Below are 26,376 nucleotides of genomic sequence, written 5' to 3'. Positions count from 1 at the left end.
CTATCATATCACCAAACTTTTGTGATTCTGTGAAGCACACAAGTTGCTTGATGGTCCACGAGCCTGCATCGAGGCTAGGACCAATTACCTGTGCCAGCAATTTAATGAGTCCGTAAAGAAATTACAGGAAAGATTTCTTAAATGAGCGCTCCTTTTTGGGAGCGACCCAACTGATGCTACTGAGTCCAGGAACATGTCATTTCTTCTACTCACAGCCACGAATTTCACCGAATGAAATTCTCTTCAAAAGGGCTCTGAAGTCGTCAAGTATCCGCCTCTCACTACGCTAGAGGAAGCTGTGTCTTAGACAGGTCAGTAGTAACGACCCGAAAGCTATGCCGGAATAAGTACGCATAGCCACTACGCATATTGATTTGACTGACAGACGGTGACGCTTTGTGATCTTTCTTGCTTTCCCCAAGACATGAGTGGCTCCACAACCCCAATATCAGACGCCATTTCTCCACGTTCGCAACGTTTCCGAGACTCTGTTCACAACATCCCGACACCTGGTACAGAAGTGCACCGGCCCAAACGCTATGTCAGTAACACTCCTTTGTTACGAATTTCCCTTTGACAGATATGAATGGAACCTAGGAGCCTATTGTTTTGAACATCTACATCGTTGGAAGCATTGCTCTGCTCATGTTATGTTTGGGTATTGCACTTGAAATAGCTCTGCGAATATCAGATAGAAGCAATGGTAAGCGCCTGTTGCTTCCTCACAGACTACAGTGCGCCGGTAACATTTTTCCAGGCTTCTCAGTACCTGAGAAGAACGTGATCACTTTCGTATCAACTCAATTCCTGACGGTGACGCCCATTATATCATCACCAACACATCTTTATTCATCCTCTCGCAATAGTCGTTTGTTCCGACCTTATTGGTAGTCCCACTCGCGTATTTTTGGGCTGTGGCAGACTGGATGCTCAGATGGTACCAGGTCAGCATGACCGTCTATATCACTTGCCTTCCATGCTCATTGCAAGGGCCTTAGCCATATGTCACGCTATCCGAGGGCAACGCATCTGCAGCACGCAGTATTCTGCTAGACTATGTAAGCATTTCATAAGTTATAAATCAAGGGTCATAACGTGTGTGACCATCTCACAATAGATCGCACTCAAGTAAGAATCAGTCACTCACAAATCAAGCTTATGATCTAAGATAACTCATCGCCCAGTCGCTTAACCACTTTATACCATTCCCTCAAGCACCGGCATTGGTTGATCAATGTATCAACACTCACTGCCCTTTCTGCCGTCTTCATGCAGCCGCTAGCTGGATCCCTATTTCAGGTACGACAAGTACCCTACACAGCAGGTAATGTTATTCAGCTAGTTCCTTCTTGCTGCCCGCTTGAACTGAACATGTCGATGTAAAGCTGCCAGCGCAACAAGCATGCGCAGCGTCGGGCTTTCGCCTACTATTAGTCAACTCACTTCATTTCTCGCTTCTGCAGGGGTAAGGCGTTCGAGATCAATCGCGATACTTTGCTGACATATTAAATAGTATGCAGATGCTGCAGGTAGGGATACCTGTCTAACAGCATGTGCTGAACTGAGTTAGGCCAAACTCCCTAGTATACAATAATCTCCAAGATCCACCATTCGTCAATGGCGCATGGTCTGCTGCTCCATTCGCTGTATGTTGTTCGCTTCTTTAGGGTGGCATAAAATAATTTACTTTGTTTGCTCTGCAGGCCCCTGCAGGTTCGATTTTGAATGGAACCCTAGCCGTAAACACCACTGCTATTCAAACGCATGTCAACTGCATAAAACCAACCTCTTTCACGACTACCAATCTCTCCAGCTCGGATTTTGTATTATCGGCTACCTTTTCGCCTAGCTGTAACGCCACTCTCGGTCTTAACCCTAACGATGGTCCCGACCAATTCTCTGTGACAGCAGCATCGACATGTGCGCCCTCATATCAGGATCAAAACTTTCAGCCTGTCCTTTTCTGGTATTATCATTTGTCTGATAACGGAGACGCACTAGGGACTGCCGTTTTATGCCAACCAAGTATCGCCATTTTCGTAGTCACAACTACGATGGATCTTAATGATGGATCTATGGGAGACTGTGCAATTGTGGAGCCCTTCGAGGATACCAATAACGTTACAGGTAACCCTTTGAACGGCGAAGCTTTCAATGGGTGAGTGTGTTGCTCTTTTTACTGTCGACTGCCTTGACGAGTGTTTTCAGGGTCGTGTTTGATGCGAGCAACAACTCGTACATTATTGCCAGGGCTCTTGCCATTAACTCAGGTATTCCAGGAGCTATATATCGCTTCGCTTCGGAGCAACCGAATGGTCCACAATCCGTATTCGATGATCCTTATGGATTCGTCAATGCCACAAAGAAGATCTATGTAAGGGGAACTATATCATTCGACAAAACCAAGTGACCGAATGATTCCTTTTGTCACGTTCAGACACAGCATCTTTCCATTGCTGCGCAAACCATCTATTTCCTGCCAAACAATGAGACTATCTCTGCCCAGCTGACATCAGATATCCCAAGGTTGTTCATCGAGTACGCATTGGTTCTACTATAACCATCATCCTGCTTCTGACAATCCCCACCTCAGAACTCTACCAGCACACTTACTTTCCATATTATTTATCTGCATCGGAATTGCATCTCTCGCCGTTCACATCCTGCACAAGCGCTCTCGCAGAAATCTCTGGTTGACCAGTCCACCTGGCTCGATCGCAACAATCGTATCCCTCACGTCGCGCTCTGGCTTCGGCGATCTGCTTCTGCCTTATGATGACGTGTCGCGCATGAAAAGCAACCTCACCGGTCTCACTTTCCGTCTTGATAAGCGAACGGGCGCCATAGTCGCGGAAGAAGACTTTGGCGCAGTGAATACCTCAGACAATACAGCGCTGTTGGGCGATAAAGGGAGGTATGGCGTGACGGTAGGAGTGGATAACTTCTCTCCACTGTCGCAGACATCCTTCAAGGACAAGGTTGAACCTGAAAGTCCTTGATGGAAGGCTTTCCTTTGCCTGCTATCCTGTCTCCCATATGGACCGGCTTTAATACACGTTGCACGCGCCACTTATTTGACATTTACCGTTATGTTTGCCTGGTTTAATTTGACTACAACCTGTTCTCTATTCACCTTGCTGAAAACATGTGTGTAATTCGGATCATCACGATGCTGTATTTTTGATCAAGAATGTGATCAAGACTAAAGTATTAATGCCTCATGCCTCGAAAACTGCCTTAGGCGTAAACGGAGAGTACGATATAGCTTGAGATTGCACTCAAGGACTTGACAAATATCCAGATAAAGGCGCTCGGCCGCGCCAGTCCCCGACTTCACTTGATCTCTTTGTCTATCGTAGCCGCGCTGAGGTGATAAACATGATATATTCATACTATAAGTCAACAAGGCTGACAACATTCGAGCATCTGAAATGCGTTTAACGACTTCTTTGAGGTTGCCGAGTCCATCAGTCAAGTATCGCGAAGGCATCTCTCGAACCTCGTTGAAGATTGGTCCTCGGCATCTTCCGACGCTTTCTTTTGACCTTTGGAATTTAACATTTTCAGCTTCGAAGTAAGCATCAAAGCCATCAGTGACACGAAGAAGTTCTAGATCACGAGAGGACGAATCCTCAGAGAGCGAGAAGGATACAGTGGCAGAAACGCACCAAACTCATGGTCCAGAGTGCACTGAAATGCATCACTGTCCGAAAGCGTGTACGAATCCAAAAGGGCAAGTGAGGCAAGGAGAATGTTGCACAGCACAACTCCAACTGACTCGGAGGTGGAGGGATTGTTGCCGCACAAGGTTTGCAGGGGTGGTCAGACTATTACCTGTGAGTGAAACGAGATGGGAAAACACATTGTAATGAGAATAGGTGACTTTTGTTATGAATGGGAGCTTCCAACGTTGATGCAAGAAAGTCCGAACAACATGTACATCAAACACCCTGTCGTTCGTAAATCCCACTGGACGCTAGAATTAAACGTGGGAACTGTAGAGCCGACATAAAAATTTCATTAATGTGTCGGGTGCTACGAATTTAACCCTTCCCATGTCGATACAACAATTGAATATATTTGAAGTTGAGTGGTGAAACTTCCAATCCGAAACCCCCTACACAAACGCATTGTCACTAATCAACGATGACGCTTCTACAACGTATTGTCACAACAGGTGTGCTATATATCATGGTCCGTTGGTTGCTCATTTCATATTGCAGGGTGCTCGATGGCGCGTGGTGGCAGAAATTAGCTATACAATGAGCAAGAGGAACAACGATGGACTTAGTAGGAATGTCCAACATCACTTCTACCAATCGTCATCGGACCAGTCATCCTCTTGGGCAGCCGTTCCGCCAGTATTTCTCATCGATGGGGGTATATAGTCATTCGGGTCAATGTCCTCGTCTGCACCGACCTCCACCGGATCTATGGTCGGGGAAGGGGGCTGGATTGGGTGCGCCAAGCGGTCCATCCATTGCTCATCGATCGCGCGTCCCTCTATCATTGAAATCCACATGTTCAAGAGCAAGCTAGATCATGCATGAGTGAGATCTGTTGAAAGGCAGTCATGCGAGCGGGACACCTACTGGCATTCATTGCCTGCACAAGGGAGACGTGGGTTTGCAAATATGTTCATGCGCTGCGCTGTCACCTGCACGCTGGGGCCAGTTTGAGAAACCCGCATCAAAGTCCTGACCATGCTCTGCACGTTTACGATACATCCAGGTGGGAGGGGGATAGTCCCAGTACCATTTTGTTGCGACAATCCCAGTCTCTTACCATCTTCTTTGATGCGTACGGATGATGACGATGGCAATGATGATCGGCCCTCTTGTTTCACAGAAAAGGATTTGACATCATCGTCGCGTTCGTATTTCCAGCGTGGTTCATAGTCGCGGGAGGAACGAGACGTGCCAGTGTTCAAGCGTCGCGGGGAAGGTGATCTGGAGGATCTTCTGTGTGATAGTTTCTGCATATGTAATTCAGATCGATCTCTAGTGAGGCAAAAAGACGTGCTACCTGAGGTTGGCCACGCTGGAACAGCGCAGCGACGGAAGTAAATGACCCGACATTAATTCCGGAACGTGCAAGCACCCCGCGCACCATCTCCTCATCGTGAACCAGCACTACAAGCGGAACATTGGGGGCGTCATGTGTGAAGAGCCTTCGTATTTCTGAGTAAAGAATATCCACCGTGCCCTCCTGGTTGGTGGTTCCGTGCTCAAAAGGCTGAGAAAATCGTCAGATAACACATATGGATGTAAGTAAACAGTAGTACCGCATTCTGTTCCTCGTTTTTCAATGAGAGTCCTTTCATCTTTATGTGTACAGTCTCTGTCACTCTTCTAGATTCCAAGTACTCCGGCATCATCACATCTGTCCATCCGACATCAATGATAATGGGATTGTCAAAACGTTCAGGACGTCTATCCTTGTGCCACGTGTTTACGATTATCGAGATCACTCTGATTGCACTAGCCCAGGGTGGATTGACTAGCCCAAGGGCTCCTGGAGTGGCGCTGTCCGTAAACAACCGGTATAAAACTCTTTAAAGCGGTCAGTCACTAATCAAATCTATATTGACCCTATCGAACCTCTGGTTCTCAAATTCTGCCCGTGGGTTGCCTGGAGCGCCCCTGTCCCCAAGTTGAAAGAAACCTCGATTGGCAGGGCTGTTGTCCTCCTTATCCTTTTTATTCTTTTGAGTTTTCACCTTGTAGGTCTTGAGCTTGTCCTGAAGGTCACTCTTTGCAGCAAAATAAATCGGGGATAGCGAGGCGAAATTGTCAACTTTCCACGGTCTTCGGGGAGAAGGTCGCAAGCGGTGCTTCCGGATGAATGTCCACATTTGATGAGAGGTCATGAGGACGTATGAGGCACCATTGTGCAGAATTCCTATAATGTGCGGTGTAAGTCGACGTGCGACAGGTAAATGTCAGAATATGCCAGTACCCAAGACTAATTCGATAGGCGCGCCGGGACCTCCAGGTCTGAGTTCAGGACCATCGTCATTCGCAATAGCATCTATGGTTTGTTTGTCGTCGTACATCTGAAACCTGGAAAACCGTTGAGTGGGCGCGATTATTCAACGGGAGGAACTCTTACCATTCTTCAGAATGAGCTCGAAAGCCGCCAATCTGATAATATTCTGTTTCAGGCTCCATGCATGCATATATATGAATTTCAATCTATGACAAGTCAACGATGGTTGGAAGGCAACTTGAAGGTTGAGAGATAGCCTAGGAGTTTAGATATGCCTCCGAGGGTCTGTGCACGGTGGGAATTCACAGGGCGTGCTGAGGGTTTTGTAACGCAACTGGGATTGAAGATCTTTGATTTAAAAACATTGGCATAAATATTCTGGCAAGGTGACACAAAGGGAATCAATCAACAAAGGAAGTCACTCAAGTCGCAAAAGTATCACGTGATCTCCAGAAAGGGGCGATCAACAGAGGACATAGCATTGAAGGCCAAATAGTAATACATAATTTTCAGCCGGCATCGAGGGAATATGTGTTTATGATTGTAATATGTTGTAAAATCATGACCTTCTCCACACCGATGACGGCTTTTGCTTCAAGTCTTTGTCATGTCCTATCCTCCTGCTCGAACCCGTCTCAGCAAGTTTAATCACCGCATTTAGCGGTATGCAAGAGGCCTTCCTCAAGGACGGAGTCCGGCTCTCTGAGGCCAATCGCATCAGGCTCCTTCGGTGAACCCTTCTTTAAAACCTAGCAGAAGTATTGAGATCCACAAAAAGATCGCAAAAAATGACAACGCACAATAACGTATATAGCCGATGTCATGATGATAACAGCTCCGATGAGCGATAGAAGTGAAGGAACTGTACCGAAGAATACGTATTCTAGGACACCAGCAAATAAGAGCTGTACATATTGACCCATAGAACCGCGTGCTGCAGTCTCATGTTGATAGCCGATCGTAGTCAAAGTCTTTAAACGATTTTAAGCGGGCGATCCAGAGACCGTGACAACAACCTGCCTGCGCGAAAAAACCCGAAAGTCCAATGAAAATTAGCATGACAGCCCATTGCCAGTTATGAGGGTAAACAATCGGGATCTTCATGAAGTACATTCTGCACACCAATTAGAAGGCAAGCCAAAGACAAGGCAATGGAGCTCACGCCGCGGAGGCGACAATTGTACACCATACAGAAAAAAACATCATGAGATGCATAGGATGAGCGCGTTTGCCTATCGCACGCATTGACAACACTGCAATACACTGGTTATCTTAAAGCAGCTCTAATGGGCAACAACGACGTACAGGCGCCAGTCCCTAAGACAATTCCAAAAACAGCGACACTGTGGGGAAGGTTGAAGCAAAAAACCTTCGGGGAAAATGGCACCTTACCAGACGGCTCGTATCCTGTCTATCGCGGTACCTAGGCTAGGCGCCACATCACTGCTGTCCGAGTTCACGCTGTAAGTATTACCGAACAAAAAAGGCGGTCGAGCAATTAAAATGACACCAAGCAAGCTCACGACTAGATGAATGAATGACGACAAGAGGAAATAAGTGTCAGGAAGACACTGCGATGAGATGATTGCACGAACTGGCCGCAAATGCTTCACGCTTCGAATAGGGCTCCTTTAAGACGATGTATCCACCTATTGCCGCTGAAAGTGGCGTAAGAAAGCTCAACACCGTCGCATCTGCTAATGAAAGGTACTGCAGGGAATAGTACATCCCGAACAGACCGAAGAAACTTGAGGGAAGTTCAGCGACTGCGTTATAATGACTGTATATTCTCCAAGCCAAAACTCACCCGCACAAGCCTCTGTTCACCAACAACAGCCTCACGCCTTTGGGACCAAGGATAGGATCCGGAATCTTCATTACGACCCTGTCAAAACATATGTGAGGACGGACATGGCCTCTCACTTGAACGACATACATGTATAATACACAGCATGCCAAGGTAATTCCCTGATGAGATTCGGGCGGATGGCTTAATCAAGATTCGTATTCACCAAGAAATATCGAAATACCAACCATGCGGACTACGATGAGCTGCAGGACTCTAAGCCCAGTTTTTAGGTATATCAAGCGAACATACCTCAAGGGTATGCATGGGGACATCAAGGCTGTCCAGCTGCTTGACGCCAAGGTTCATGCATACGAAGAAGAATTGCGCTACTATGATCAACAGCATCCCCAGGTTCGTCTCGATGAAGGCGACTATGCGCGATGTCATTCCTTGCCATCGTACCTGTAAATTCTCGAACCATCTAGACTGAGGGCCAAAAATCCGACGTCGTGTTGGCAAAGAAGATGTGAAATCGATATCATCCCAGGGAGTTTCGCCCTCTATTGGGCTCTGGGATAGGGCGATATAGGCATTTGTTGGACTCATTACAGCGACGTTCGACAGGATGCAACGAGCGGAATTGAACGTACCAGTCTATGGCCGGGGTGGCACGTGGATTCGAGGTAGATGAGGATATTATCTCAAGCGTGCCACAATCCCTATATACATCATAAATTGACTGAGAACCACCCAATTTTAGTGGACGCTGACAATTGAGAAAGGTCACGTTGAGCAGCAGTGAGAGTATTATTATGTGATGGTGTGAGAACAGCTTCAAGACGCGTGACCTGTAGTGCATCAACCAAGTCGATGATTAATCTGGCAATGATCCAGTACGCTATATTCGACATCAACGGAGATATCAGCCAGCGCACAAGTCTGCAGATCCATACCAGACAGAAACCTTTCAAGAAACATACGAGACTTCCTTTGGAAAAGCCTACCGTGACATGGCGCAGGAAATCGGGAAATTCTGGGATAAGATCCCACACAGCAAACACAGAGGAAATTGCGAACTATGTGGTGCGCCAGAATCAAGAAACACATCCTAATGGGGTGTGAATCTCCCGCGTCGCGTATAATATGGAAAGTGGGAAAGGATCTACGGCGCAAACGTGAAACCAACTGGCCGGATGTAGGATTAGAAACAATATTAGGCTGCAATCTAGCCATCTTTCGAAATACGAAAGGAAAGAAGAAATTAGCTTCAATTATTAAGATCATTCAAGATATTAGTACTACAGTTTGCTCACCTCATGGGAACTCCGCTACGAAACTTTGGAACCTTTAGCCTTGGCGGTGACAAAGATAAGTAGTAAAATATTGCTCCGAAACAGAGATCCATGCTATGAACACGACCGTTCATGAGGAAACTCTTAAAACAGAGACAGTCCTACGGACTAGAGCGGCATACAGAATGAAACAATCTGCCGGAAATTTGGATTCAGAAATCCGAAGAGGTTTTAGTGCAGTCCTCCAGTACGGAATAGGTAATTCCGATAAGCGTCGAGTCCCACACCGCAAATTTGCGTACGTATTTCCCCTGGGTGACTATAGCTATCTGTACATTATTCACACGGGTGAAAGTAGCGAGGTGACGGGGTCTTAGTCTATTCCCAAGTGCTGACTAGGTGTTGATGCTGCTTCTGGTAACAATTAGACTAGATCTCCTCGCAGATTGTCACGATGCTGCATTTAGCAGATAGGTGAGAACTAGTAAGTGATGTCGTCAATCACGGCTGTGAATGCCACGATGGCTTGTCCGAAGGTAGATGAACGAACAGAAAATTGAAAGTGCTACAAGAGTATAAGAGCAATTACAGGCTTTATATGGACCTGTGAAAGTTCAAGAGTTCCAATATGTTATGCCGTACGGTCAACGGTACTGGCAGGGGTAGGTGCTGGCTTTGTCAACTGGAAGTAAGATGAGTAAAGGAGTCATGTCACAGAACACGATATCACGCACAACGACACAAAGAGCACAAGGACACAATGATAGCGGCCCCGATAACTGACAGTAAAGACGGCACAACTCCGAAGATTAGGCGTTCAAGCACTACAGCAAAAAGTATCTGGATATACACCCCGGTAGAACCGCGTGATACAGTTTCTCGCTGCAATCCCAACGTCAAGAGAGTCTGGAAAGGTAGTGAATCACCTGCGGACAATGGAGGATCACTAGTGACTGACCTGTGCTAGGAAGCCAAAGACACCAACCATGAGCAAAAGAAGTGACCATTTCCATGATCTAGGATATACGAAAGGAATATTGAAGACGATCATCCTGTTACATAAGCAAATGATTAATGCAACATTCGAATATGCATGGATGTATGTGCGAACCCCAAAGATGCCATGATAGTGCACCACAAGGTAAAGAATGACATTACATGCATCGGATGAGCTCGCTTTCCGATTGCACGAATCGAGGTATCTGTTAAAACCGTTAAAGCAGTCCTTACCACGGGAATGTTAGTCACAATACGTACATGCCCCAGTGGCTCCAACAACACTAATCATGCCCGCGCTATAGAACATCGAATGGTGAAATGGGGGAACAGTGTACAAACGACGATACTCACCCAACGGCCGCAAGCCTTTGCATTGGAGTTACTTCTGGCAAGTAGAATCCGTCAGGATTAGCGCCTGGTATGAACTTGAATAGAAACGGGGGGCGAGCGATAAGGACAACACCAAACAAGCTGAAAACTAGTGGTACCTCTCTAAGTATCCATAGACAAAAGAAATAAGAGCATAACTCTCACCTCCCGCAACAACTTGAATGACGGAGTAATCCTCCCCAAGGAGGACGCACCCAGCGATCGCCGATGCAAGAGGTGTCAAGAAAGTCAGGACTGTCGCATCTGCAACAGATAGATACTGAAGCGACAGATATAGTCCACATAATCCGAAAAACCTAAGCAATGAAAGGATCAGCAAAAATTGAGGTCACAATTGCAGATCAATGCCCACCCGGTGATCCCACGGATTATCAATAAAATTCGAACACCTCTGGGGCCAAAGATCGGATCAGGGACCCTTTTGACGATCCTTCATGTCGTCAATCGCACGGTGTTGATATTTGGAAAGCAATCGACATACATGTACACCACACAGCATATCAACGTGATGGCCTGGGGATGAATCGATACTTGAATGGGTGCAGTTCATCGAAATACTTGAACATACCACCCTGACTACAATAACCTGTTGTATTGATATTCATTCCATTCGGGGAATAGAGATAAAGAAACTAGGCTAACTTCAAATGCGTGCACCGGAGGCTCCAAGGTGTTTAACATCTTCACCGATAGATTCATGGAAGCGAAAAAAAACTGTGAAGCGATAATGTATAGCATTCCGGCATTATTGACGATGAACCCTGGGACAATGCGATGTCCATTAATTGCTCCATCATCTTGGGACGTGCTGGCAGAAGTGGATGTTGTCGAACCATAGTCATGTACTACAGTGGTGTGAACGAGAGGAGACTTGCTGTTGTTCATCTTTGACTCTTGAGGTTCGTCTTCGCCGAGTTCAGCCTGTGAACGTTGCACTACTAATGGCTTGATATATCTGCTGTGTAAGGGCCGCTCTCGAGTGATATTAAAATCGTACGGGGTCATTTGGCAACAAATTGACTATCCAAACCGGCATATCGGGCCTCTGTCAATGATGCACATGACGTTCCCGACGTCCAAGTACTATTTTTAGTTCGAATGGCGGAGTAAAATCGACAGTTTGTTTTGTTGGGTGGGGGGATTGGTGCTGAAATTTTTGCTGAATCTCCGAAGCAATGAGCGTCATCGGAAGATACGAATCACGTGACCCTTTGAGTACTGCTGTTACTGAGTTTTCTCAGCTTTCATCCGACACCACACCACAGCGTTGTAAAATCGAGCAAAATTCAGATATATATAGAGGCGATATGAATCTGTAGCACTCTAAATTCGTGGAAGACAATATGAAGTTGTTGACGAGCTACAAAAGATTTGCTGAAAATGTTGCAGAGTACTCGGAATGATAGTACTGCTTGTTACAGGGTGCTACAGTCGCCTCAAAAGAAGCGCTGCGCTACGCGCTGCTACAAGTCACTTGGTTCGGCAGTGGCTTTCCTATGCGCGGATTATCACTGATGCTACATTTAGCAGATAAGTGAGAACTAGTAAGTGATGTCGTCAATGTCAGCTGTGAATGCCACGATGGCGTTCAGACTTTTGTCTGAAGGTGGATGAACGAGCGGAAAAAAATTGAAAGTGCTACAAGAGTATGAGAGCAATTACAGGCTTTATATGGTCCCGTGAAAGTTCAAGAGTTCCAATATGTTATGCCGTACTGTCAACGGTACTGGCGGGGGTAGGTGCTGGCTTTGTCAACTGGTAGTAAGATGAGTAAAGCAGTCATGTAACAGAACACGATATCACGCACAACGACACAGAGAGCACAAGACACAATGATAGCGGCCCCGATAACTGACAGTAAAGACGGCACAACTCCGAAGATTAGGCGTTCAAGCACTACAGCAAAAAGTATCTGGATATACACCCCGGTAGAACCGCGTGATACAGTTTCTCGCTGCAATCCCTAACGTCAAGAGAGCCTGGAAAGGTAGTGAATTACCTGCGGACAATGGACGATCACTAGTGACTGACCTGTGCTAGGAAGCCAAAGACACCATTCATGAGCAAAAGAAGTAACCATCTCCATGATCTAGGATATACAACAGGAATATCGAAGACGGCCATGCTGTTACATGAGCAAATGATTAATGCAACAGTTAAATATGCATGGATGTATGTGCGAACCCCAAAGATGCCATGATAGTGCACCACAAGGAAAAGAATGTCATTACATGCATCGGATGAGCTCGCTTCCCAATTGCGCGAATTGAGGTATCTGTTAAAACCGTTGAAGCAGTCCTTACCACAAGAAGGTCAATCACAATACATACATCCTCCAGTGGCTCCAACAACACCGATCATACCTGCCCTATAGAACATTGAATAGTAAAATGGGGGAACAGTGTACAAACGACGATACTCACCCAACGGCCACAAGCCTTTGCATTGGGGTTGCTTCCGGCAAGTAGAATCCGTCGGGATTAGCGCTTGGTATGAACTTGAATAGAAACGGGGGGCGAGCGATAAGGACAACACCAAGTAAGCTGAAAACTAGTGGTACCTCTCTCAGTATCCATAGACAAGAGAAGCCAGAGCATAACTCTCACCTCCCGCGACAGCTTGAATGACGGAGTAGCCCTCCCTAAGGAGGACGTACCCAGCGATCGCCGTTGTAAGAGGTTTCAAGAAACCCAGGACTGTCGCATCTGCAACAGATAGATACTGAAGTGACAGATACATTCCACATAATCCGAAAAACCTAAGCAATGAAACAATCACCAAAATTCGAGGTAATGCGTGCAGATCAATGCCCACCCGGTGATTCCACGGATTATCAATAGCATTCGAACACCTCTGGGGCCAAAGATTGGATCAGGGACCCTTTTGATAATCCTTCATGTCGTCAATCACAGAATATTATTGTCTGGAAAGTAACCGACATACATGTATATCACACAGCACATCAACGTGATACCCTGGGAACGAATCAATGTTTAAATGAGAGCAGCTCATCAAAATACTTTGACGCACCATCCTGACTAGAATAACCTGTTGTGTTGACATTCATTCCATTCGGGGAATAGAGATAAAGAGACAAAGCTAACTTCAAATGCGTGCACCGGAGGCTCCAAGGTGTTCAACATCTTCACCGACAGATTCATGGAAGCGAAAAAAAATTGGGAAGCTATAATGTATAGCATCCCGGCATTATTGACGATGAACCCTGGGACAATGCGCCGTCCATTAATTGCTCCATCATCTTGGGACGTGCCGGCAGAAGTGGGTGGTGTCGAACCATAGTCGTGTACTACAGTGGTGTGAACGAGAGGAGACTTGCTGTTGCTCATCTTTGAGGTTCGTCTTCGCCGAGTTCAATCTGTGAACGTTGCACTACTAGTAATGGCTTGATATGTGTGCTGTGTAAGGGCCGCTCTCAAGATATTAAAATCGTACTAGGACATTTGGCAACAAGTTGACAATCCAAACCGGCATATCGGGCCTCTGTCATTGTTCCCGATGAGTCCGAGTACTATTTTTAGTTCAAATGACGAGACCGCCTCGAACTCAGCACACTAGACAGGAATCCGTCAACTCAGAAAATGGTATTGCTTGTTGTGGTGCTGTCTGGTGTAGATTCATGTTTTGTCAAATGATAGTGAAACGTGAATGAGAAACATCATAATGGTCGTTGTATGTACTGCAGAAGTATTTTTCAGAGTGCAAGACGTCAATGGTGGGCAGGGGCACACGATTTTATGTTGCAATATTGTCAGCGGCACTGTCTTGATGATGTTTCTGTTTTTTTCATCTAGTGGGTGAAATCTACATTAGCACAGAAATTTGGCAACAAGCATAGCGACCACTCACAACGACATAGAGAGAAGAGGACATGATGACAGCGGCGCCAAAAACTGACAGTAAAGACGGTATGACTCCGAATAACAGGCGTTCGAGCATCACAGCAAAAACCAACTGAGCATACATTCCAGTGATACCACGTGACACAGTTTCTCGCTGTAGTCCCATCGTCAAAAGAGTCTAAAATCATGGCGAACTACCAGTAAGCAAATATAGCGTCATTCAAGTTGGTATGCGCACCTGCGCTGCAAAGCCGAAGACACCAACCATGAACAGAAGAAGCATCCACATCCATGATGTAGGATATACAACGGGAATATCGAAGACAACCATCCTGTTACAGATGATAAATTGACACGTAAAACGCAGCGATACATTGACACACCCCAAAGATGATATAATTGTGCACCATAATGAAAAGTATGTCATTATATGCATCGGGTGAGCACGTTTCCCAATTGCACGAATCAAGGTATCTATCAAAACCATTAAAGCGGTCATTACCATGAGAGAGTTCATAACAATACGTACATGCTCCAGTATTTCCAAGCACGCTAACCATACACGCCCTGCCGAAAATAGATAAATTGTAGGTTGAGCGGGACAGAACGCAGTGCCCACCCAACACCCGCCAGCCTTTGCGCAGAGGCCACGTCTGGGAGTCCTCGAGGAATACCATTCAGGGGGCCAAATAGGAATGCGGGTCTGCCTATGAGGACAACACCGAGCAGGCTGAAAACTAAGGATTTATCTCCAATAAGTAATCACAAACTATAAAAGGTAAATCATAACTCTCACCTCCCGCCACAGCTTGCTTGACGGAGTAGCTCTCCTTCAAAAATACAGGATCCAGCCACTGCTGCCGTGAGAGGTGTCAAAAACACCAACACCGTCGCATCTGCAACAGACAAGTACTGGAGTGACCAGTACATGCCAGCTAACCCGAAAAACCTGGGACACAGATCATCGACAAGTTCGAGGCCGTACAAGTATATCAGTACGCACCCAGTGACACTACGAATGAGAAGCAGCATTCGAACGCCTTTAGGTCCAGCTAACGGATCAGGGATCCCCGCAACAATCCTTCATACCATCAGCTTTGAATCGTCATCTAGAAAAGCAATCGACAAACATGTATATCTCGCAACATACAAAAGTGATGCTCTGAGACTCATCAATAGACATTCGAGTCGACGACTGTGACGCACCATCCTGATCACAATAATCTGTTTACATTTGTCTCGCTTTGTATTTGAATATCAAAGATGGAACAGCTAACCTGAAGCGCATGCACCGGAGGCTCCAAGCCGTTCAGTAGCTTCACTGAGATATCCATGGAAGCGAAGAAGAACTGGGAGTATATTATCAATAGCATCCCAGCGTTGCTAGCAGTAAGGCTGAGTGGTTTGTTCGCGATTGCTCCATCATCTTGACGTGTTTGCATCGAACCATAGTTCTCTATGTCATCACAGTAGATGAGTGAAGACTCTGGCCCGGTCATCTTCGACGTTCGTCGAGTTGAGGGTGCGTACAGAAGGTCATTCGCGTAGTTAGTGCACCTAATTTAAACCAGCAACGCCTGGATGAGTCAATAATTTTAATGCGGTCTTAGACGGGTAATACGTACATAAGGAAATAGATGCTCAGGGTAGTGATCATGGGTTGAACTGGAACCATTTAATCGATGAACGTCTTGAATGCCCAGCGACAGCACAAGGAGGTATGCTTTTAGCTATACGCATAATTGACGTGCTCAATTTAGCTTTTCCCAGGCTGGAACGGTCCGGATATTACACTCAAGTTGTGCAGATGACTTGGTCATCTCTGATGGCGGTATGATTCGGGCCTCTGTGCAAGTAATATGAGGTCCGACCATATATTAGCTCTGCGTGTTTTGTCACTGAAACCTCCTGGAAGTTGAAACACATGATTATCACGATGTCTGTTATGTTCCCTATGATCAAATCAATTAAACGCAGTCGATGATTTTACATAAATAACTCAAAATCGCAGCACCGATGCTATTACCTTCTATTACTCCGATAATTCTCTTTTGTACCCCGCATTCACGGCAAGCAGCTATCAGAGATCATGATAAACATGCGCGGGTATGAGATAATCCACGTACCGTCAGATAGAGTCTGCAAACGTTATTACATGAATGCTACCGACACCTGTGGTTTTAAAGACGTAAGACGGACATGCAGGAGACAAACCGACAGGCTTGGGATACAAAGGAATGACATATCCGAGGGAATGATCGGGAGGAGGAAGCAAGAGCATGGCCAGGCTTTTACGAGAACTCGAGCGGCGTAGTCCATCGCCTAGATCTTGTCGCATTAAGCGCTCTCGTGAAGAGCAAGTCTCATTTGAAATATAGCTGATCGATAGTAGGTCGCATGACTTCTCGACCCATCCAGAACTTGCACAGGCAAGCTTGGAGTTGGGTTGATCGGCACCCACGCTGATCCTACGACCAATCTATGCTGCAACGAATGTTGAAGGTAGAACGACGTCGTGTCAATACTTCATAGATCTGAAGGCGAGACCTAAACACATACCAATGTGAATGGACAATATCTGTCAACGTTCGACTTGAAGACAGTCGTTCCAGTCGTTTCGGAGGTTGGCAAATCCTAAGGGGATGATTGGAGATATGATTAGTCCCATTCGCAAGTAGTCCTATCCCACAGCTAGACCTAAAGCATCCTTAACTTGCCTAAATGATCTGCAACTAATCAGAACACGATGCACTCTTCCAGATTCCATAGAAGAAGGCGGGTTCGCGCACGTGCAGGACGGTTTCATCAATTAAGGGTCTGCTTGTTTAGCACAAGGTTCAACCTCAAACTTGAACAGTTTGAACTCTGCTGCGTGTCGTTACTCATTTCCCTAGTTGATGTGGTTGAAGAGCGGGGACATAATGATGACAGCACGGGACGGAGCGCCGAGTACCAACGAAAGGGATAGAGTCCAAACTGCGGAAAGGTCATTATATGGCACGTAATAAGTTGGGAGGGGTAGGTGCCCTGTTACACTTCGGCTCCCAACATATGTTGAGAAGAACGAGGTACGTGCATTAGTAACCTCACGTTCGGCAGAGGGTCGAGACCTTCACCGCCGCCACTCGCTGAGAATTTTTCTGCTCGTGTATAGGATCAAGCACCTTGCCATCGCGGCGTCTGCTACTGCCCACCAGTGCAGTCTCCCGCCACCTACACCACACCTACCCTCCAACCTGTGCCCTCCCGCGCATGACACGCTACTTAACGAAACCTGGTACTGCCCCGAAACCTTGGGTTGACTGGGACCCCCACCAGAGCGTGATCTCCCAGTTACCGATCTAGAAAATGACGGAGAGCTAGCAAATAGCATAAGAGGAAGGTGATTTATGTAAGGAATATACAAGTAGATTCGATCACCCTCTAACTAAGAAAGTCAACGACACAAGATAAGAAAAATTCACATCATCTCTTGTGTTTGTGTAAGCCCGTTCAATTTTAATGGAGAACCCTGAGACGGGCAACTATCATCGTTGCTGTTGGCGAGTACGAGGATGGCGATGACTGATGCGGTGCCACCCCCTGGGGTGGTACCAGCGCAGGGTCGTGTTTTGAAATACCAGGTGAAGATGGGAGAAGCACGGTAGTACAATCCTCTGGGAAAATGCGGTTGAGGTCGGAGATATCGATGTAGAATAACTCAGTCACGGCGTGTCTGGCAGGGTTGTGTAGGATGATATTGGCGGAGAGAAGGCAGAGAACGACGATGAGTGCCAAAAGTGCACCAGAGAAGGTTAATGACAGCGAAAGTGACGGACGAGTGGAGTTTGGTGAGGGTACGTGCGCTTGACTTGGTGGTAGGTATTCTGGAAAACCAATCAGCGCAGACGAATCATCGACGTTGGCGTCGGCGAGCCCCAGCCTATGATAGGTCTTTGCCGCCGCTGTTCCTACTCGGGTTATAAGTCACAACAAATTGCGGGCTGACGAGGTTTTCGAGGTCTCGTCATTACGTTCTTACTGCACGTACCTTGTTCTTGTTGTCATTTGGAACTTCGCCGAAGTATTTCGGATGGGTAGTAACAGGGCATTGCATCACCCATCATGCATAAGGTGCCGGAGAATGTCGTGTCGTACTTCGGTGTCGGCCCGACTCCAATGGAAGATGAGCACACACTAGACCAATGACCAATTGAAAGTTAAACTTGGATTGGGCGTAGCCAAGAGCTTCGTCGCCACTTACGAACGCGTGACAGACTCATCACATGATACATGATATTCGGGCCAGGGCGAGCGGCCAACACAAAAATCAAATTCCAGATGTGCCTCCTGTCAACCAGGAGTCAAATCAAAGTATGTACCCTCGATCATCGTTGTCGTTCCAAACCCCAAAGTCCACGACTGCCAGGGATATGTCTCAATGGCAGACGTGTATAAGTCCGCGGAGTCAATAGCAGCGCTCGTAGGCAGGGTCAAAGTTATGTGGTAGAATTGACATACTTAGAGCAAACTTCTAGGCTGCAGGCATTCCGTGTCAGAATGAACGTGATTACAACAAGAACATAGACGATCATGCCGGAAGTTACTTACTTATTTGATAAGGACGATACAAGCAAGTGGCGCGTTCATCAGACTTCCAAGGAGCCTGAAACAACGTGTGGACGGTCATTGCTGTGGCTCAACACTTAGGATGAAACGCGCCTTGAACTTTGATAGGATGACCGGTAGAGCGTTATACATCAATTAGGGCTTTCATGCTTGACGGGCATAGAGGGCGCGCCCAAAGCTCAAACTATTTTCCGACATCAGAAAAGTGATCAAAAAGAGAACCCATGTCAGAAAACATTAAGTCTGTGGGTAAGTAGATGGTCGCGCGCTGTCGGAAACCAATTACAGTTGTTGTGGTACAACAGAGAAGTCAGGTGGCGCTGAAGTCGAAGAATATGAGAGGAAGCCTTGCCCGAAGGAGAGTAGTGCTTCCCGATGAGGGCGCAACGTATCCTTGAGAGGAACAATGAAACCATGATGGGCGCCAAAAGATGAAAACCTTGATACTATCCCAATCAAGTACGTTCCGCGATGAAGGACTACGAGAACGAGAGTGCGTGGAGCTCGGAGCAGCTAGTAGTCTAAGCCTCGTATTGTCTTGAATCAATGAAAAGTGTCGACATTCATAGAAAAGTAGGTAAAGTCCGAGGCGAACGAGGGTAAACACGGTGTGGCTCACCGCTCAGGGAACCAGGAGCCATCAACATCGAAGCCTTTGTGGTGTCCAGCAATCGCGACCAAATCGATAAGATAGCGTGTTGGATGCGGAGCAAGAAAGGTCGAGAGAGGAGAAATGATATCTATATCTCCACTGAGCGAGAAGACCTGTAGCACAAGTTCCCATCAGGTTCAACAGTTGCGAGGAAGTCTCTTTTCGAAGTTCTGTCAATCAGGGTAGATGAACACTGGGACCCACTAGTTACACGTGAACCTCGGGAGTGATTTGTAGTAGTTAGTAGCAAAATTAATCTGAGCACGAGGCAAAGTCTAAACATGGATCGAGATGCAATAAACTCTCCGGCACCCCGGGGATGTTCTCCGCAGTATAATCTCGGAGGAAGCACCATATGCAATCATATGCGTGGTCCGAGCACGATGCATGATTGTGATCCGTCGTTTATCATACAAATTATTACACTTGATTAAACTCGCGTTTGTGGAGCATTGCGGTAATGTTCGGGCTGTGGTACTGGCGCCAGCAGTGCAGGAATGGAGCCGGTGGGGAGTAGGCATCGGGTAAGGCTGAGCACAGTGGCTGAGCGGGAGGACTCGTCTCGCGGTGGCGTAGATTAACCGGGCAACACCGGCAGATCTGTGAAATCAGGGCCTCAGTATCTTGGACCGCATTATACAAACTTGTCCACAAACGAAGACACTGTTCCTCAATAGCGGATATATCCAGCCAAAATGAGCCTTTTGTTCGAAATGATTATTTTAGATGTAGATTCCAGTCGCACGTCGGAATCGAAGACGACGAAAATATACATCATGGATCATGAGGTTTACTATAGTGTCGAGGCTTTAGTCGTTGAATGGGCGTCAGAATGGGAACGTGCCATCCGAGACGATCGTACGAGCCAGGTACGTTGCAAGACATGTTGCCAATCATAATTCAGTGGCATGGAACGGCGTGTGTGTCCATCGAGGGTTTGGTTTTGTCGCCACTTGATCTCAAGTTTTCAAGATCTCTCCGTTGTACAGTTGATGCGGCTCTTCGGATACTTCTATCAAAGGTAATATCCGACATATACTTCTTAGATCTCGAAGTTAAAAGATGTTGCGGTGACGAGCGTTCGACACAACGATCCTTCAGGACGGGTGGCATTCCCCGCAACCGCAAATGAATATAGTAGATACGAGCCAGACAGTGGGAAGTGGGGTGAATCAACCAGTGAGCAAGCGAGAATGGTGTGCTAGTGCCTGCTGACATTAGAGCGGATTACTCCAAAAGCGGTTTGATTGAAATGGAGGGACGCAGGGGGAATACATAGAGATTTAACAGATGGTAAGTTTGCAATGGATGGTTCATCATTGGAGCACATGGACATTCGGGCATGAATTCCAGTAACTTATGACTTGAATTTGTCTCTGTCGGTGCCGCAGAGGTGATAGAGTCGACCCCTACTGTTGGTTCACAAGTAGATCCGTGCGTGATCCGCTGCAAATTGGTGAAGGACCAGGGCATAATTGGTGTAGTTTAGGATAGATAGAAGGGAGATGCTTACGAAAGGTCTTGTGCATGATGTTATGTCGTACGAGAACATCAAACATCACCGACCCTGTGCGACGAGCGTGTAAAAGTACGACCAAGTTAAGATGGCATCAATTAGGTCGCGAATATGCACGTGACAGTTTGAAAGTGTTTATGGGCTCTGTTCCACAACTTTCTGGAGGGACGATATGCGAGCAAAGAAACATAAGTAATGCACAGCAAGGGTTGAAGCTTCGAAGACGCTGATCGCCGTATAAAAAGCTAAGGAAGCTCATTGGTGGTCTGCGCCGCACTCGTGGGTATTAGGTCGCACCATTATTGGTTACTCGAGGATGAGGCACTCGAAGAACCAATTTGACGCGGCACCGAATCGAGTAAATAAAACGACTGTTTTCTCAAGTCCTCCTCGTAGTGCAGTACGAGCCAATTGTAATGTCATGATCAAATTATCCTGACACCCCCTTGATACAAGTAACTGAATCATGGCAGTACATGTAGGTCAGGATAAACTTTGGTCGTGAGGCAGGGCTAAATGCGGCAATACGCGCCGGTAATGGTAAAAGGGCCCGGTGGCAGTGTATAAATGCCGAAATCCCGGGATTCTCGACTTTTTATGTAATTGAGCATAACATGGCAGGTTTACTACATAATGGATGGAATCGGCTTAAGGCTAGATACTCCAATAGCATCCTCTCTCCCTCCAGTCATATAAATCTCTGGTTAGCAATCTACATCGGTATACTTCACCCCCTCCGTAGCTATGACCACTACATCACAACCTATCGCGTTCCAGTCTCCTAATCATCCTGATTTCCACTTCACATCTGGTTCATTCACTGGTAACAACAGTGCAATCCCTTACTTTCTAGGCTCCCCGATATCATGGCGTGCTGGCTCATTCGGAAGCCGGTTCTATCCTGGGTGTTCCCCTGGTCAACTTCTCGGACCCCTCGAGTCAGTTCAATCCTTCACTTACACGTGTCAATGTCTTAATATAATATCTCTAGTCCTAACGAATTCAAGTGCGCCAAGTTGTCGTCATCTATTGACAGCGACCGTGGTTCAAGTATGAACGCTCTCGGCACCTTCGACAGGGATGATGAATTGGTGGGTCGTATCCTTCGTATTCTAAGTCAACCTCTCATCGTCCCACTATTCCAGTGTCGCAACTACACATGTTGTGGTCTACAACTAGATGATCTACACGCTCTGTTACAGCATTTCGAGGAGATACATGTTGTCGTGCTTGACCCGTTTGGTCACCCTCAGCTCCCAACTATCCCTCCTTTACCTCAGTCTACTCCTAACACAACTCCGTCTTATTTCTCAGACCATCATCACTTCTCAGACTATCATCAGCACCCTCCATCTTACAATCAAGGTGGCTTCGACCCGGATGACATGGAACTTGATGTCGATCAGGGCAGTTCGCCTTCGTCAAATGCACCAACACCCCCTGACACTCCCCTCACCACCCCACTGTCATCGCATCCTAGTCACTCCTTTAACCACTTTGGTCAGTCGAAACCTGCATCTCCGCATCTTCCCGTCTCCGCATTTGATACCACAACCGTGCTCCCTTCCCGCTCCGCTCACGGCTCAGCATTCCCACCGTCTCGAAACAGTCTCCCAAATGTGGCAAATGCCCCCGATGCGTTCAATGGTTACGCGGGCTACTCCGACTACTCATCCTCGATGCCTGGCACCGTTCCTTCTCCACCTGCCAGTGATGATCTTCACGCACCTGTCACACCTGTCAGTGATCCGGGTAGTCCTTACGGCTGCCTTCCTCCTGCGGTAGTATTCTCAACGAGCAATACTCCTGTCAATACCCCTTCAGCTTCTCGTGTTCCGTCTCCAGCAAGCGCTTCCCGCTACCCCGCGGCCTCCGCGGTATCGCCTCGTTCGCCAGATTCCCCTGCTTCTTCCAAAGCTTCTCCATCACAGCAGCCCAATCAGCGTGCCAGCACCACGCTCTCCCGCCCTGCATCATCATTGATGTTATCGAAGCCCTTCCGCTGCCCTAAGCCTAATTGCAACAAGAGTTACAAGCAAGCCAATGGGCTCAAATATCACATGACCCACGGCAGCTGTAACTTTGCGCCGCCTAAGGACCTCGAGCAAGTACAGGCACTATTGGCTAGCAAGCGGTCTGCCCGCGAGGCCGCTGGGCAGGAAGATCAGGGTATCACTGAGGGCGAGATGCGCGAAGTCGAACGAGAAGCAGAACGCAGGCTTCGGCCCTTTGCCTGTGGTGTCAGTGATTGTCAACGCCGATACAAGAACATGAACGGTTTGCGGTATCACTACCAGCACTCAGGTGACCACGGCGCAATTGGCTTGGCTCTCCTGGCTAGTGGACAACATGAATGTTTACAGCACGCTCATGGACGGAGTAGCAATACAAGCTCACGGCATTCAACGCCAGTGACGAGTGGACACTCGACGCCAGTGAGCTGCTCGACACCGTCATATGCTCAACAATATCAGCAGCAGATGCTTTACTCCTCCGCACAACAGCAGTACTTGCGCCAGCAGCAGCAGGTCCTACATGCACAAGTGCAGATGGGCTATCATGCCGGATCAACCGAGGTTATCCCTATCGTCGCCGCCCAACACTAAGGATTGGGATTCAAAATGCAGTAGTCCGAAAGGATGATGCTTTTTCGAACGTAGAGTAGATGGTCTCCTTGTCACATCCCTCTTGGTTCTCGGCGCATTCTGGGGCGATCTCGACTGCGCCATCTCGACACACGGCGCAAAAGTAAAAACTTAAACATATTGGTCGACTATTGTGATATATCGCGTCTTTCGCTTCCCCGCTTTGCTTTTACTTTGCTCTTCTGTGTTTCTCCTTCTGCCGGCCTACAACATATCCCTGGTCGACGCCCATCGCTTCTCAGATTCGTTCGTTTGCCGGTTCTCATTCTGTTTTCCTTCGCGTCTGGCTTATAATACTGTATGTCTCTTCTTGGTTGTTCCCTCACCGCGCAGAGCATAGCAGATATATTACATTTCCCAAAAGCCGGAAGTCTGTACTATTATGCAGGCTGGCATATCCCTTGTAACCTTAGTCTTCTGCAGGTCCATCTCACACTCGTACTGCGTATACTTACATTAGATATCTACATACAGAGTATGCTACTTATTCCATGTGCAGCGGAATTCGTCGTCCAGAACTTTGAAAGTTTGGTGCCACGTGTATGATCGGGATCAAAATCCTATTGTGACACACAGTGATCCCGATTCCCCATAGATCTGATCGACAGGTCTCACCAAAGCCTTTTCCATTTGCAATTGGTGTTTGCTTATTCGACAAGGAGGACAGAGTCCAGCTCGTTCGTGCGTGACATCGCAGCGATCATTGACAGCGATTGTAGCCTAGGAACGACAAGGGAATATTTGTAGTACGAGTCTAGCTTGGGCTGGGGAAAGTTTTTTCCTATCCAAGGTTCGCAGGGTCAATTGTGTCCAGCACTGCCCGTACCAAGGATTTACTTCACAAAGTTGGGTGAGAGGGACTAGTAGTCACTAGTCAGGGAAAAACCTTTGGTAATAATAGAAAATCAAGCTAATTTCTGATCATTTATCGTAATTTCTCGTACATTCACTGATCAGTGACTATACGAAACCAAATATATATCGATATGTCATTGAACGAACTGAATTGAATTACCTGTTGTGGGCCAAAGGGTTCTGCTTAATGAAGATCTGCCTTGTATCTTTGTCCGCTTGCCGGAGACTAGCAAAGAAGTCATGTATCACAATGTACAGCGAGATAGCTGCGGAATCATTTTACGCAGTAGGTCCGTTATCGTGGTACAACCTCCTTGGTGACCAATTGATTACTTATTTTATGGTGACGGACTGCTATGAAATACTGGGTGCCAACCCTGACGTACTACCTAGGAGACACCGTTGGAATGGAGTATGCACAGAAAGGTCCTCATCGCCGCCAGTTTATTCAAGCATATTTTATTGCGGCCCTGCAAAAATCCCCCTGCGGAAGGACCATTCGTCTGGCTGCCCCTTTCCCCGCAGTCCATCGGACCGGGGATAAATTAGTATTCGAAAATGCGGTTGGCTTGAATGTCTTCAAGGAGCTAGCGAAAAGCCAGGACGCGAGACCGCGTGATGGATATGCTCATTGAGGATATCAGAGCGGTAGGCGTGGGCAGTGGTTCACAGAACTGATTGTAATACCAATGCAAAATTCCTTCAGTACCGCTCGACGAATCGGACAGTGACACCCACAATAGCATGGGTGTTGCTCCAGACATGCTCCCACGTGTCTTGTTGAGGAGCAAGGCTTCAAGATACTTCTGCCATTTCCATCAGGTTATTCGCACCGATACTATGACATGAACTCATATCGATGTACACAACCAGGTAGAAGAGTGGCCGTGTGATATCAATGACTGGCTTGGATAAGCGAAGCTCAAGCCAGAGTGTCCAGCAAAGCGTCACGAGGCAGACCACATTCTTAGCACGTGCTCTAGTCACATGTCTCCTAGGACAAGAGGAACGCTAGGCTGGCGGGGATGGCAGCGGTTTCGAACCTGCGAAAGTTCTCGTCAGGGGGCTACCGCTACCCCAACCGCACCGACCTTCTCGTTCTGTTCAAGAAAATACTACCAAGCATATATACCTAGTGGGAGTACCCTGTCACATGACTGCAACATCGTCCAATGACCATGACCCACTGAGAGGGTAGTCTACCCTTCAGGGAGTCAGTGAGGGAAGGAAGCTTCAGACCTGAAGTATTGTGGCATTTAGCACATCCAGACCTTAACACACTCACCGAGGTACCCTTGTCGACCATGTCTGAATCGTAAAGGAATTTGACGTCTCCGTGCAGAGACGATGCTGGATATCTGTACTGGTCGAGAAATGACACTCAGAGGGTTCTGATCAACATATGTATCGCAGGTTCCTGAAAGCCTCGCGTATATGGAGGCAGTCAAAAAGTACCTGCAGTAGGCTTGAATTGGAGCGCAGGATGACTCAAGGATATCTTCGAGATCACTGCCAGTGGGCAGATATCGGCACCGTATTACTGATGTTAGCTCGCCGAACCAGGGCATCCTTTGTGATGGGTGGCACGATAATTGCAGGCAGCTTCGACGTTTTTGGATAGCCTACGAAACTGGGTGTGTCGCATGAGCCAGGTCGAGAGGAAAGTTAAAAGGCAAGTCGGACAAGATTTACGAAATGACCGTAATATCATGTGCAACGAAATCCTGTGCCAAAAGTCCAAGTGTGGCTCATACCCAAACTTGAAGGCAGATACAAATATGC

At 47.1% G+C, this 26,376-nt stretch overlaps 7 protein-coding genes across 7 annotated transcripts; 2 read left to right on the top strand and 5 right to left on the bottom strand.

Moving 5' to 3' along the window:
• Positions 1-424: 424 nt before the first annotated feature.
• On the top strand, positions 425-2,999 carry EDB93DRAFT_1247808 (uncharacterized protein; the record flags this gene model as incomplete). Its single annotated transcript, XM_041452638.1, has 14 exons — positions 425-541; positions 598-703; positions 758-813; positions 867-944; positions 999-1,058; positions 1,118-1,128; positions 1,185-1,324; positions 1,386-1,465; positions 1,514-1,529; positions 1,585-1,646; positions 1,704-2,158; positions 2,209-2,374; positions 2,438-2,538; positions 2,594-2,999. 14 exons carry the CDS (start codon positions 425-427, stop codon positions 2,997-2,999), a joined length of 1,854 nt encoding a protein of 617 aa, XP_041310472.1.
• Positions 3,000-4,796: 1,797 nt separating this feature from the next.
• Positions 4,797-6,374, bottom strand: EDB93DRAFT_101182 (uncharacterized protein). The gene is made up of 6 exons (XM_041444527.1): positions 6,112-6,374; positions 5,959-6,062; positions 5,601-5,901; positions 5,285-5,552; positions 5,026-5,235; positions 4,797-4,961 (listed from the first exon to the last, which is right to left on the bottom strand). The coding sequence occupies exons 1-6, from the start codon at positions 6,168-6,170 to the stop codon at positions 4,893-4,895; spliced, it is 1,011 nt and encodes a 336-aa protein (XP_041310471.1). The 5' UTR covers positions 6,171-6,374; the 3' UTR covers positions 4,797-4,892.
• Positions 6,375-6,444: 70 nt separating this feature from the next.
• On the bottom strand, positions 6,445-8,570 carry EDB93DRAFT_1130168 (uncharacterized protein). Its single transcript, XM_041448904.1, has 13 exons — positions 8,549-8,570; positions 8,428-8,496; positions 8,087-8,347; positions 8,023-8,040; positions 7,925-7,956; positions 7,796-7,873; positions 7,584-7,735; positions 7,381-7,513; positions 7,294-7,331; positions 7,151-7,241; positions 7,009-7,102; positions 6,789-6,959; positions 6,445-6,737 (listed from the first exon to the last, which is right to left on the bottom strand). The coding sequence occupies exons 3-13, from the start codon at positions 8,222-8,224 to the stop codon at positions 6,633-6,635; spliced, it is 1,050 nt and encodes a 349-aa protein (XP_041310470.1). The 5' UTR covers positions 8,225-8,347; positions 8,428-8,496; positions 8,549-8,570; the 3' UTR covers positions 6,445-6,632.
• A 1,025-nt stretch (positions 8,571-9,595) lies between these two features.
• EDB93DRAFT_1130147 (integral membrane protein DUF6) lies at positions 9,596-11,463 on the bottom strand (the record flags this gene model as incomplete). The annotated part of the gene is made up of 9 exons (XM_041448903.1): positions 9,596-9,751; positions 9,829-9,975; positions 10,028-10,121; positions 10,181-10,271; positions 10,327-10,364; positions 10,420-10,546; positions 10,603-10,754; positions 10,811-10,888; positions 11,045-11,463. 9 exons carry the CDS (start codon positions 11,461-11,463, stop codon positions 9,701-9,703), a joined length of 1,197 nt encoding a protein of 398 aa, XP_041310469.1. The 3' UTR covers positions 9,596-9,700.
• Positions 11,464-12,085: 622 nt separating this feature from the next.
• Positions 12,086-13,965, bottom strand: EDB93DRAFT_1130120 (integral membrane protein DUF6). Its single transcript, XM_041448902.1, has 10 exons — positions 13,554-13,965; positions 13,402-13,433; positions 13,273-13,350; positions 13,065-13,216; positions 12,882-13,008; positions 12,789-12,826; positions 12,643-12,733; positions 12,490-12,583; positions 12,266-12,421; positions 12,086-12,213 (listed from the first exon to the last, which is right to left on the bottom strand). The coding sequence occupies exons 1-10, from the start codon at positions 13,803-13,805 to the stop codon at positions 12,163-12,165; spliced, it is 1,071 nt and encodes a 356-aa protein (XP_041310468.1). The 5' UTR covers positions 13,806-13,965; the 3' UTR covers positions 12,086-12,162.
• A 315-nt stretch (positions 13,966-14,280) lies between these two features.
• EDB93DRAFT_1239212 (drug/metabolite transporter superfamily) lies at positions 14,281-15,760 on the bottom strand (the record flags this gene model as incomplete). Its single annotated transcript, XM_041451612.1, has 10 exons — positions 14,281-14,496; positions 14,557-14,650; positions 14,702-14,792; positions 14,848-14,885; positions 14,938-15,048; positions 15,115-15,267; positions 15,322-15,399; positions 15,449-15,480; positions 15,525-15,542; positions 15,596-15,760. The coding sequence occupies 10 exons, from the start codon at positions 15,758-15,760 to the stop codon at positions 14,281-14,283; spliced, it is 996 nt and encodes a 331-aa protein (XP_041310467.1).
• Positions 15,761-21,634: 5,874 nt separating this feature from the next.
• EDB93DRAFT_1130100 (uncharacterized protein) lies at positions 21,635-23,700 on the top strand (the record flags this gene model as incomplete). The annotated part of the gene is made up of 3 exons (XM_041448901.1): positions 21,635-22,032; positions 22,086-22,185; positions 22,240-23,700. Exons 1-3 carry the CDS (start codon positions 21,839-21,841, stop codon positions 23,698-23,700), a joined length of 1,755 nt encoding a protein of 584 aa, XP_041310466.1. The 5' UTR covers positions 21,635-21,838.
• Between the last annotated feature and the right edge of the window lie 2,676 nt (positions 23,701-26,376).

Source organism: Suillus bovinus, assembly GCF_016758785.1.
Source record: "Suillus bovinus strain UH-Sbo-P2 chromosome Unknown EDB93scaffold_11, whole genome shotgun sequence".
NCBI classification, from domain to species: Eukaryota; Fungi; Basidiomycota; class Agaricomycetes; order Boletales; family Suillaceae; genus Suillus; species Suillus bovinus.
The sequence above is the reverse complement of the archived record's forward strand: the minus strand, read 5'-3'. Positions and strand labels throughout refer to the sequence as shown.